At 41.1% G+C, this 12,687-nt stretch overlaps 1 protein-coding gene across 2 annotated transcripts in view; it reads left to right on the forward strand.

The window, feature by feature from the left end:
• Positions 1-12,687, forward strand: part of tubgcp2 (tubulin gamma complex component 2) — a 64,684-nt gene that overhangs the window by 12,031 nt on the left and 39,966 nt on the right. For both annotated transcript variants that reach the window (XM_073025697.1, XM_073025698.1), the window contains exons 8-10: positions 275-464; positions 3,802-3,947; positions 9,820-10,000. In XM_073025697.1, the coding sequence (XP_072881798.1) occupies positions 275-464; positions 3,802-3,947; positions 9,820-10,000 (517 nt within the window). The remainder of the gene's footprint in view (positions 1-274; positions 465-3,801; positions 3,948-9,819; positions 10,001-12,687) is intronic.

Genomic DNA, 12,687 nt, shown 5'->3' on the forward strand with positions numbered 1-12,687 from the left:
GGGCAGCACGGCTCAAAGGGCCAGAAGGGCCTATTCCATGCAGTATCTTTAAATAAATAAAATGAAAATAAATTGTTTATACTAACTAAAGCATTGCAAAGAATTGTTGAAGATTGTTAAGTAAGAATAATCCTTGTTTGAAATGTGAAAGCATTTAATAGCTTCAAACTTATTCATAGTCAGTAGGAATTTCTTTTATTTTCTAGCAACTGCAGGAAGTATTTTCTGCAAAATATAAATACCTGATTGTTATCTACCTTGTGTTCTGTTCTAGCTACCTCTGTGGAGAAAGGAGAATGTATGGGAGGATCAACGCTGAGTGTGCTTCATGACAGAACATTTAACTACACAGGTGACAACCAGGCACAGGAGTTGTGCCTCTACCTAACCAAGGCAGCAAGTGTTCCGTACTTTGAAATTTTAGAAAAATGGATCTACAGGGGAATTATACAGGATCCTTACAGGTATAAGATCAATATTGAAAACCCTCTATCCCCGTAAGATTAGTTCCAGAGTAGAGCATTGCTGCAGCACCAAAACGTGACATTTTGACCATTAAGTGTAGAGCAATATGTACTCTAACTTTATTTTTCATACTTGTATCAAAGCATCAAAACATATATTTTCACAAGTCATTTGTATCATTGTTTGTGATGTGCTGCAGGAGCCCACAAATATCACCACGCTTCCAGCACCAACATAGCATGCCCATGAACTCACTAACCCTAAGCAGTACATTTTTGCACGCAGAGGAAACCCATGCAGTCATGAGGGGAATGTATGAACTTTAGATACAGCGGTTGGTATGAAACGACCAATCAGTAATTGCGCTAACTGCTGCGTCACCATTTCATCCCGTTCTCTGCCCTTACTCCATCGTTCTTCCCACACGCCCCTGCCCAAAAGTCCCTTTAGAACACAGATTCCTTGGCCACCACTACCTACTGCAATGAAGTTTTATCTATTCCCCTTGATTCTTTCATGCAAAATCTTAATCCCAGTTATTTATAAGCCATAAGACAGAAGAACAGGATTAGGCCATTCAGCCCATCGAGTCTGCATCACCTTTCCATCATGGATGACCTACTACACCTGCCTTCTTGCCATAATCTTTGATGCCCTTACCAATCAGGAAATGATTAACTTCCCCCTTTAGTATACCCATGACTGGGCGTCCACCTCAGTTTGTGGCAGAGCATTCCACAGATTCACTACTCTCTGGCTAAAAGAATTCCTCCAGTATCTTCCTTCAGTCCATCTGGACAAGCTCCTCTCTCATTCCTCTGTAATTCCCTTTATTCCATTACAATACTGATACATGTGACTTGTGCTTCTCCCTCTCAAATTGCAGTATGAATTCAGTCATATTATGATCACTGTCTTCTAAGGGTTCCTTTACATTAAGCCCTAATAAGAGCTGGGTTACTATACAACATCCAATCTAAGATTGCCTTTTCCTGAGTAGGCTCAAGCACAAGCTGCCCTAAGAAGCCATCTCGTATGCATTCAACAAATTCCTGCTCTTGTGATCTGACACCAACCTGATTTTCCAAATCCCCTTTTTTATATATATATGTATATAGAACACAAGGTAGATAAATATGGTAATACTCAACCCCACATCTCACTACAATTTGGAGGCCTATATATGATTTCCATATTGCTTCTTTTACCCTTGCAGTTTCTTAAACCCACCCACAAAGATTTAAATTTCTCTAACGCTATGTTGCCTCTTAAGATGTAATTCCATCTCTTACAACAGCCACTCCACTGCCTATGCCTTCATGCCTGTTCTTTTGATGCAAAGTATATCCTTTGATGTTAAGCTCCTAACTATGGTCGTCTTTCAGCCACAATTCAATTATGCCCACATCATATCAACCAATCTCTAATGCTACATGCATTTAAATACAGCACCTTCAGTCCTACCTATTTTGCACTTTGAATTTTGCCTCTGTGGTACAATCTAACTCTTTGCTCTGTCTGTATCTGGCTTGTCCTTCCTTACATGCATGTTACATCCATCATCTATTTGTAAACCTGCTGGAGCATCCTCAGCTCTATCATCCTGGTTCCCATCTCCCTGTCCTATTAGTTTAAACTACTCCCAACAGCTCCAGCAAACCTGATCGCAAGAGTATTGTCAAGTTCAATCTGTCCCTTTTGTACAGGTCTCACCTGCCTGAGAAGAGGTCCCAATGATCCAGAAATCTGAATCCCAGCCCCTGCTTCAATTCTTCAGCCATGCATTTATCCTCCACCTCATTCTATTCCTATCCTACTATTGTGTGGCACAGGCAGCAATCCCAAGATTACTACCCTTGAGGTCCTGCTTCTTGGCTTCCTTCCTATATTCTTTTTTCTGGATCTCTTCTCTTTTTCTACCTATATCATTGGTACCAATATGTACCACTACTTTTGGCTGCTCCCCCTCCCGTTTCAGGATATTGTGGATGCTTTCAGAAATATCGCAGCATCGTGGATCCTGGCACCTGGGAGCAAACTACTATCTGTGTTTCCTTTTCACATCCACAGAATCACCTATCAGTCTCCCAAACTATAGAGTCCCCTATTACTACTGCTCCTCTTCTGAGCCACAGGGCCAGGCTCAGTGCTAGAGGCATGGGCACTGTTGCTTCTCCCAGAGAGGTCGTTTCCTTCCCCCCCCAGCCCCATGAACAGTACTCAAAATGGAGTACTTGTTAAGAGAGACGGCCACAAGGGTGCTTTGGCATTCTCCTTTTCCTCTCCTGACGGTCACCCATTTATTTGTCTCCTGTAGCTTTGAAGTGACTTCCATCTTGTAGCTCCCTAACAGGCTGAAGGTCTTTGAGCTGTGGCTCCAGTTCCTAACACGGTCCCAATGGAGTTGCATCTCGATGCACCTGGTGCAGATGTGGCCAATGGGGAGGCTGGAAGTCTCCCAGAAATCCCACATCTGACACCCAGAGCAGAACACTGGTTCTGTAGACTTATCTTTATCCTCTCAAGATTTAAATAACAACAAAGAATGAACTTACCTACTTACATTGCCTCTGCCTGTTTTTGCCGAAGCCTTGTTGAGTCAAAACCTTACTACTCCAACTCAGACTACTCTGAAGACTGCTCCCACGATGACTGCTCCGCCAGGCAGTATGTCCTTAACAGAGACTCTTCAAGCTCTTCACCGGACTTGCGCAGGAATGCTCCTATTGCATCTGCGCAGTACTCCAATCAACTACTCCCGCTGAAAAATTTCCTGCTTTTAAAGCTCTTGAATTGTCTGCTTATGAGGATAGCTTCCCGCCATTTGAACTGTTATGAACTTGTACCTCTAGCAAATCTCCTTCCAGCAATCAATCCAAGAATAATAATTGCATTTTTTTTCCTATCTGAGCTTGACACTATAATCTTCATTCCAGGAACACTGTAGTCAATACATTAATGCCATTAAAGCTGTTGGGAATTGACACCTTTATTTTTCCACACCTTTACTTGGTCATACCTTAATTCCATTCTACAGTTCAAGAAATCATTCTTCTCCAACTTCACACTCTGCATCTTGTTGCTGTTACTCCAAAGGATTAAATGATGATTGACCAAGAATCCTTAGTTATGCGACTGGGGAAGAAGTGGACTTTATTAGCAGGGATCCAATAGGTTTTACTTTTCATAAAATGTAGACAATTTCCATCATTAGAAAGGAAAATATTCACTCTGTCGAAAAATACACCAACCTGTTCTGCTTGGAGATTTTTAAGTTTTTGGACTAATCGTTCTTTGCATTATAAAATTAAACTGATTGATCTTTGTAATGGGCAGCGAGTTCATGGTAGAGGAGCATGAACTTAAAAAGGAAAAGATTCAGGAGGATTACAATGACAAGTACTGGGATCAGCGATATACCATCATCCAGCACCGAATCCCCTCCTTCCTGCAGAAGTTGGCAGATAAGATACTTAGTACAGGTAATGCAATACTTACTGATTGTTTTTTTCATTATTTATGTGTAACCTTGTGTAACTCAATAAATGTAAATAATCCTTTATGGTTGAAGTGAATTTATTTTAATATCAAAATATTTTTTAATTCACGCTGTTACGAACCCCGTAACTGGGTATCTTACCAGCAAAGATAGGAGTATCCGTTGAAGTCTGATGATACTATTTTTTTTAAATTAGTTTTTTTATTGTTTTTCAAAACATTTTACAAATTAAAAACCCCAAATCCCAATGAGGAACATTAATACAGTGCAAAATTAAGCATACAATAACAATATGCTACAAAGGAAGAGAATTAACAAAAAAGCACCTAAATTAAAGACAAGTAAGCTTAGTATCCTCCCCAAGCCCCACAACACAAGAAAAAACAACAACAACTCCAGACCAACCACAACACAATATAGAGAGTATAAGTCAGAACAGTCAAACTCCCAGACTGTGAATACACTTAGCAACAGAGGATAATAATGCCTACTGCCAGAAAAAAAAGGAGCTGAAAGCAAGGGACCGAAAAGAAGATGAAAAAAAACAAAACCCCCTAGTCAAGAGGAAGGTTATGAAAGTACTCGATAAAAGGTCCCCAGACCTTATGGAACTTTAGATCCGAATTCAGAACTGAATAATGAATTTTTTCGAGGTCCAAGCAGGCCATAATGTCGTTAAGCCATTGCGCATGAGTGGGCGGGGCAACATCTCTCCATCTAAGGAGGATCAAGCGTCTAGCCAGGAGAGAGGCAAAGGATAATATTCGGCATTTGGTCGGACCCAGACATAAATCTGTCTCGCCCCAAAAACCGAACAGAGCAATTAAGGGGTTTGGTTCTAGGCGCTGATTCAGAAAACACGATAACGTAGTGAAGACATCTTTCCAGAATTTCTCCAAACTAGGACATATGGATGAGAGCGGCCACGCCCCTCTTGCATTTATCACAGAGCGGACTAATGCTAGGGTAGAATCGAGATAGTTTAGATTTAGACATATGGGCTGTATGAACAATCTTAAACTGTAAAAGGCAATGGCGAGCACAAAGAGAGGTTGAGTTAACCGATTTGAGAACTGAGTCCCAGCTCTCCTCGGATAAGGAGATATTTAAATCCTGCTCCCAGGCCATTTTAATTTTATCCACAGGGGCCCGTCGTAAGGCTGCTAGTTTATCTCGGATAATTGATATTAAACCTTTACCTAGTGGATTGATGGAAAGAAATAAGTCCATAGCATTTTTCGCAGGCATTTCAGGAAAGTTAGGAATTAAAGGAGCAATAAAGTGTCGGATTTGGAGATATCTGAAAAAATGAGCGTTAGGCAGATTGAACTTAACAGAGAGCTGCTGAAAAGAGGCGAAGCGATTATCAATGAAAAGATCTTCAAAATGTCTAATGCCCTTCCTATACCAAACATGGAATGCTGAATCGTACGTAGTAGGTAAAAAAAGGTGATTATGTGCGACAGGGCTGGAAACGGAAAACCCCTGGAAGCCATAGCATTTCCTGAACTGAGCCCATATACGCAAAGTGTGTCTAACGAGAGGATTAGCTATTGATCTGGGCAGACTACTAGGGAGTGCAGAGCCAAGAAGTGCAGAGATAGATAATTCTTTAGTGGAGCTCAACTCCATTGCCACCCAGTTAGGGCACTCGGGTTGGCCGTGGAAGAAAGACCAAAAGGTAGCACAACGTATATTAGCTGCCCAATAATATAAGCGAAAGTTAGGTAAAGCCATGCCACCCTCTTTTTTAGATTTTTGGAGATGTATTTTATTAATTCTAGAACGCTTATTCTGCCACAAATATGACAAAATAATAGAGTCTAAGGAATCAAAAAAAGATTTAGGAATAAAAATTGGGATAGATTGAAATAAGTATAAAAATTTGGGGAGAATGTACATTTTAACAACATTAATACGACCTACCAAAGACATAGATAGAGGTGACCATTGTACCAGATTCTGTTTTATAGCATATGAAAGATTGGCAAAGTTTTCACGAAAGAGATCTTTAAACTTCCTTGTGACTAATTCCAAGATAAGTAAATTGATTATGGACTACTTTAAAAGGGAGATCACGAAATGTTGGTTCTTGTGCTTCTTTATTAATTGGGAAAAGTTCACTCTTATGTAAATTAAGTTTATAGCCAGAGACCTGGCTAAACTGGTCAAGAAGTGAAAACATTAGAGGTAAGGATGTAGACGGATTTGAGAGAAAGAGTAATAAGTCATCAGCATAGAGAGAAACTTGATGCTCAACACCCCCTCTCCAAATCCTGGTCAATTCAGGACAGTTTCGAAATGCTATCGCCAGAGGTTCTATAGCCAAATCAAAGAGAAAAGGATTTAAGGGGCATCCCTGACGGGTGCCACGTTTGAGATTAAATACTTGGGATTTCTGAAAATTAGTTAAAACAGAAGCAGTAGGACACAGGTACAGCAATTGGATCCAGGAGATGAAACTGATGATACTATTTTTAACAGTATTTATTAGTAAAAATACACAAAAATAATATCAATGCAAATATACAGATAATATACGTCATCAATACTAAACCTAAAAGTGCGGGTATAATAATAATCAATAAGAAATAAGCTCTATCGTTGTCTAGGGGATAATGAATTGTCTGATGGAAATATAAAGCTCAGTTCAGTTCATGCAGGCTGCAGTAGTTGTTGATCACTGTGTTGCAATTGTTGGAGAGAAAGAGAGAGAGAGAGTAGCAGCTATTGACTTGCCGACTTTCCTTTTACGATCTTGATCCGTCGATGCGTTGTTGTTGTGGCCATTCACGTATGACCCCTCCGTCCTTTAGCTAGACCGTTCCGTGGAGGACTCGTCACCCAGGCAAGGGTGGACACACACACAAGCCCCCACCGGTCTTGTAGCGTCTCTCCTGGTGCGTCTGAGGGGTGTTCCCCAGACCTTACTTTTATCCACACTCACGGGGTCTCAGGCGTCAATCAGGTTGGGATGATGCAACCCATCAACCAGACCTCTCTGGTTGTCCCCTGAGGGGTTTCAATGAATAGTACAGTACTCAATACACAATTCCTTCTCCAAGAGACAATAGCAGTAATCAGTGGTTCCGTTCCACTTTTGTTAGGAGGAGACATTCCACTTTTGTGTATCCCTGCGTTGTCTCTCTCTCATTAACTGACATGAGCTGTTTATCTCTCTCATTTCCTTGGTATCAGACCCGAAATAATAGCGATTTTGCGATTCTCAAAAAGGGGGGGGGGCGACTTTGCACCCTTCTGCCCATCAGAGTTGCTGCTCATTCGTAACAAAGCAAACATTGCAATAAAAACCCAAACACTTAACTAGTATAAGTTTATTGTAATTTCTTCATGATTGTAACCCAAATGTTGATTTGTCACATTCAGGATAAATTACTGAGGATACATGCATGCATTGAATATTCTGTTATGTACTACTGCAGATTGCAGCTGAGAAGCTTAATTAAATCACACTGAGCACATATGTAATAAAATCAAGTAGGTGTGTGTGGTGAGGTGAGATGCAAGAATAAGTTAGCCCACCCTGGGAATAGGGAACAAGTGGGTGAACGAGGGGGAGTTCTCTGTATAAAGAGCTTGCATTTGATCTTGCTGTGGAGAATGATTTCCTGGACGGGAGTTTGTCTGTTTATTTATTTATACAGTGCAGAATAGAACCTTTCAGCCCAATGAATGCATCAGCCCCCAATTTAACCCTAGCCTAATCACAGGACAATTTACAGAGACCAATTAACCAATAACCGTTAAGTCAATGACTGTGTTAGGAAACTGAAGCACCTGGAGAAAACACACACATTCCACGGCAAGGACGAACTACTTACTGTTGACATCGGAATTGTACTGGTACTCCAGCATTTCTGAAAAATGTTACTGTTGTATAAATGCTAATATTGTACTTATACAAGTTGATATTACTCAGAAATGTTGCTATGGTCGAGGATGAACCAACGTGATGACCAGGAGGACTTAAGTAGTTCCATGTTTTGTTTAAAGAACTGAGCAAGCATATTACTTTGGAAAAGAAATGAAACATCTAATTTTTGAATCTCAAGGTAGAATATAGTAACGTACATGTACTTTGATAATAAATTTACTTTGATTTTATCTTCGAGATTATTTCCACTTCATAAGTCATTCAGTAAACAAGGAAGATTTGCTTTGTGGCTGCATTAAGAAAAGCTGATAGAATCTTCAAGGAAATGAAATTGTTTAACATCCGACTGCAATGTACATTTAAAGTCTTCATGATTTCCATTATAGAAAGGAAAAGATTTTCTGGCTTTTCTTACCCTGGAAGAACTTGCTAATGCAGCAGAAAACTGGTATTATAATCATTTGTTGCACATTTTTATTAATTTGTCCAGTATAGAGTTTATATTGACTTTTAAGTTTCTGTGTTGTTCTGTTTTTGTTCATTCATATCAGCTAAACCAATGCAAAATACAGTTGGATTTTAAGCACCAATTGTAGTTCTATGATTCACAGAATCCTTCGCCACAGTTCCAGGTCCAAATAACTGTTAAGGAGATTTCCATTTGTTTAGCGATCATTGGGGAGGTTCCAAAAGTTAAGGTTTTCTAGATGAGGACGGATTTACTGATATTATTAAAATCCTTTGAAATATAACTAGCATATTATTCTATGCAGGGTTTTATAGATTTGTAATGGACAGTGAGTTCTTGGTGGAAGCGCATGAGGTTTACAGTGACAAGTACAGTGGCAATGAATCCCTTCATTGCTTTTAAAATATAATTACTTGGGTGTTGGACAAGACTGATTACAGTGTTTTTTTTAAAATTTAAGTTGATTACAGCCCTGTTCATCAAATTGCCTAAAATTACACCTTTTGAAATCAATTCTTCAAAACAATATTTTTTACATTCTGCACTCTCCAGTTGTACCAGTTCATGCAGATTTTGCATCTGGTATTCAACGTGAAACCTGAGGAGTGAACATCTTAAAAAGGAGTGGAACTGTGGGCAGAGTTTGCATCAGGAGAGTTTGAAATTCCAAATATATATTATTTAAATAGATTTTGATGAGCATGTACATTTAAATTTCCGTAACATTGATTCAACATTTGTGTTTGACAACAAAATGTCAGGGATTTATATTGGATGAAATAAGAATAATACAGAATTACTATTAGAGGTGTTTGTATTTCAGGAATACAACTAATAGTGCAGGGTCTACCATGAAAAACTGCTGGTATTTAGGTAATTTCCTTCTTGGACATCTTGTAAGGGATTCCCAGTCTCACAGGAGGATTACATGTTATCACAGCACAATTAATAAATTTTGTTACCTGATCAGATAAAAAATTACTGATGAAGGATATGCAATTTTTTTGATGTAGTGAAGGAGCCTTGAAGTAGAAAATCTCATATGCCACAGTAGCATAACGCTATTACAGCTTGGGGCGTGGGAGTAAGGAGTCTGTACATCCTCCCCGTGGAATACACGGTTATCTCCGGATACTCCCGTTTCTTCCCAGCCTGAAGATGTACTGGTTAATAGGTCATTGTAAATTGTCCTGTGATTAGGCTAGGGTTAAATCAGTTGGTTGCAGCTCAAAAGACTGGAAAGGCCTATTCCATGTTGTATCTCAGTAAATAATTGCTTCCTTTCTTTCCTACTTTCGAGTATGCATCAAGGATTACGTAATTGAAAAAAATTGATCTGGTACTTTTAGTTGTTTTCTCTCTCACTTAATATTTTCTCAGCCTTGGTTGGCAAGTAGCCCAGGATATAGTCACTGGTCTATGGAAGAAAAGGAAGTGTTTCATTTTGGCCATCACTCTGAAGATACAGAACTGTATACTTTATATTTGCAGGAAAATATCTTAATGTTGTCAGAGAATGTGGTCGGGATGTGACGTGTCCAGATGCCAAGGAAGTGATCTATACTCTGAAGGAACGAGCATATGTGGAACAAATTGAAAAATCCTACAACTATGCCAGCAAGGTTCTGTTAGACTTCTTAATGAAGGAAAAAGAACTCCTGGCACGACTCAGGTATAAAGGCTTGTATGATTTATTGAAAAAGCAAATGTTTTCTATTTATTGCCTAAAGTAACTGAGTATTTTCAAAATAGCTGTTAATTTCCTCGCTTTGTGCTCTTTTAATGGTAAAATACACAGTACAGTAGATTACAAATATAATGCCATAGGAAGATTTCTGAAATATCAAGCAATTTATTGTTTTACGTTTGTCCTGCAGTTGGAATTGCTTGTAGCTTTCCAAGTTCCTGTTAGCATCTTCATGCAGTACACCAGCCAATCATGTGGTAGCAACTCAATTCATAAAAGCATGCAGCCATGTCAAAGAGGTTCAGTTGTTGTTCAGAGCAGACATCAAAATAGGAAAGAAATGTGATCTAAGTGACTTTGACTGCAGAATGATTGTTGGTGCCAGACAGGATGGTTTGAGTATATCAGAAACTGTTGATCTCCGGGGATTTTCACTTACATCAGTCTCTAAACAAACAAAGATCCAGTGAGCAGCAGTTCTGTGGGCAAAAACGCCTTGTTCATGAGAGAGGTCAGAGAAGAATGGCCAGACTGGTTCAAGCTGACAGGAAAATGACAGTAACTCAAATAACCACTTGTTATAGGGAGGGTGGAGGTACCGAAGGGTTGGTACAGGTATCTATTCTGTTCGGGAGGTACACAGTAATGTAGTCACTGAGTGACACATGCAAAAAAATTTGTAGATGCTGGAAACACAAAGCAACACACACAAAACGCTGGAAGAACTCAGCAGGTCAGCTGCGGGCAGTGGAGTGCGCAGGAGCAGAGTGCTGGGCTTTGGCTCAGTGGGCTTCGGTGCAAGAGGACTTCGGCAAGAAGCCTGCTTTTCATTTATTCTGACTAATCTGGAATCAGGTAATGGGGGAGACGGTTAGAGCAGTGGTATGCTCCATATGCAGTATGTGGGAGGTCAGGGTCAACACAGTTGTCCCTGATGACCACACCTGCAATAGGTGCATCCAGCTGCAGCTCCTATCAGACCGAGTTAGGGAATTGGAGCAGGAGCTGGATGAACTACGGATCATTTGGGAGGCAGAGGCAGAGATAGATAAGAGTTATCGGGAGGCAGTCACACCAAAAAGACAGGTAGGCAAATGGGTGACAGTCAAGAGAGGCAGGGGGAGCAGACAGAGAGAGAAGAGCACCCCTGTGGCTGTTCCCATCAAAAATAAGTATACCGTTTTGGAAACTGTTGGTGGGGATGACCTACCAGGAACAAGCTGCAGTGGTCCTGTCTCTGGCACTGAGGTTGGACCCGCGACTAGGAAGGGGAGGAGGGAAGAGAAGAGAGCGGTAGTGATAGGGGATTCTGTAGTCAGGGGGGCAGATAGGAGATTTTGTGGGGAAGATCGGGAGTCTCGGATGGTATGTTGCTTCCCTGGTGCCGGGGTCTGAGACATCTCAGATCGGGTGCAGGTTATTCTCGAGAGGGAGGGCAAGAATCCAGATGTTGTGGTCCATGTAGGGACCAATGACGTGGGTAGGATGAGTGAGGGGGTCCTGCGTAGGGAGTTAGGTGCGAAGCTGAAGAGCAGGACCTTCAGGGTAACAATCTCAGGATTGCTACCTGTGCCACGTGCGAGTGAGGCAAGGAACAGGAGGATTATAAAGATTAATACGTGGCTGAGAGAATGGTGCAGGAGGGAGGGCTTCAGGTTTGTAGATAATTGGGCCTTGTTCCAGGGAAGGTGGGATCTGTTCCGAAGGGACGGTTTACACCTAAACTGGAGCGGTACTAACATTCTTGCAGGGAAGTTTGCTAGAGCTTCTTGGGGGGGTTTAAACTAAATTTGCAGGGGACAGGGATCCAGAATGTGAGAGAGGATAACGAGAGGAAGAATAAAGGACAGGTGGGGACTACACGGTTCCGGAATATTAAGTGTGTAGTAGAGGAAGGTGGGGCGGAACAAGTGATAAGGAGGACTCGTGTACAGAGGGACGGTCTGACGGAACATGGAGTTAAATGTGTTGAAAGAATAAGTAAATGTAGGAAGGACAACAAAATTCTAGGGGCGTATAGCCCGATGGGAGTTCGGGGAGCTGGGTTAAGCACAATAGGCAGCGATTCAAACAGAGAGAGGAGAAATGGGTTAAAAATTCTATCTGAATGCACGAAGTGTCAGGAATAAGGCAGATGAGCTTGAAGCCCAGGTGCGAATGGGTAACTATGATGTTGTTGGGATAATGGAGACATGGCTGCAGGGAGATCAGACCTGGGAAATGAATGTACAAGGGTATACGTGCTATCGTAGGGACAGAAATGTGGGCAGAGGGGGTGGGGTGGCCCTGTTGGTGAGGAATGAGATTCAGTCCTTTGCAAGGGGGGACATAGGGTCAGGAGAAGTAGAGTCTGTGTGGATAGAACTGAGGAACAGTAAGGGCAAAAGGACCCAAATGGGTGTTGTCTACAGGCCACCAAACAGTAGCATGGATATTGGGTGCAAGTTGAATAGGGAGTTAACATTGGCATGTGGCAAAGGTAATGTCGCAGTAGTTATGGGGGATTTCAACATGCAGGTGAACTGGGAGAATCAGGTTGGTGCTGGACCACAGGATAGGGAGTTTGTAGAGTGCCTACGGGATGCATTCTTGGAAAAACTTGTACGAGAGCCGACCAGGGACAAGACTATTCTGGATTTAGTGTTATGTAATGAACAGGATTTGATAAGCGA

This window comes from Hemitrygon akajei, chromosome 21 (assembly GCF_048418815.1).
Source record: "Hemitrygon akajei chromosome 21, sHemAka1.3, whole genome shotgun sequence".
Classification (NCBI taxonomy): domain Eukaryota; kingdom Metazoa; phylum Chordata; class Chondrichthyes; order Myliobatiformes; family Dasyatidae; genus Hemitrygon; species Hemitrygon akajei.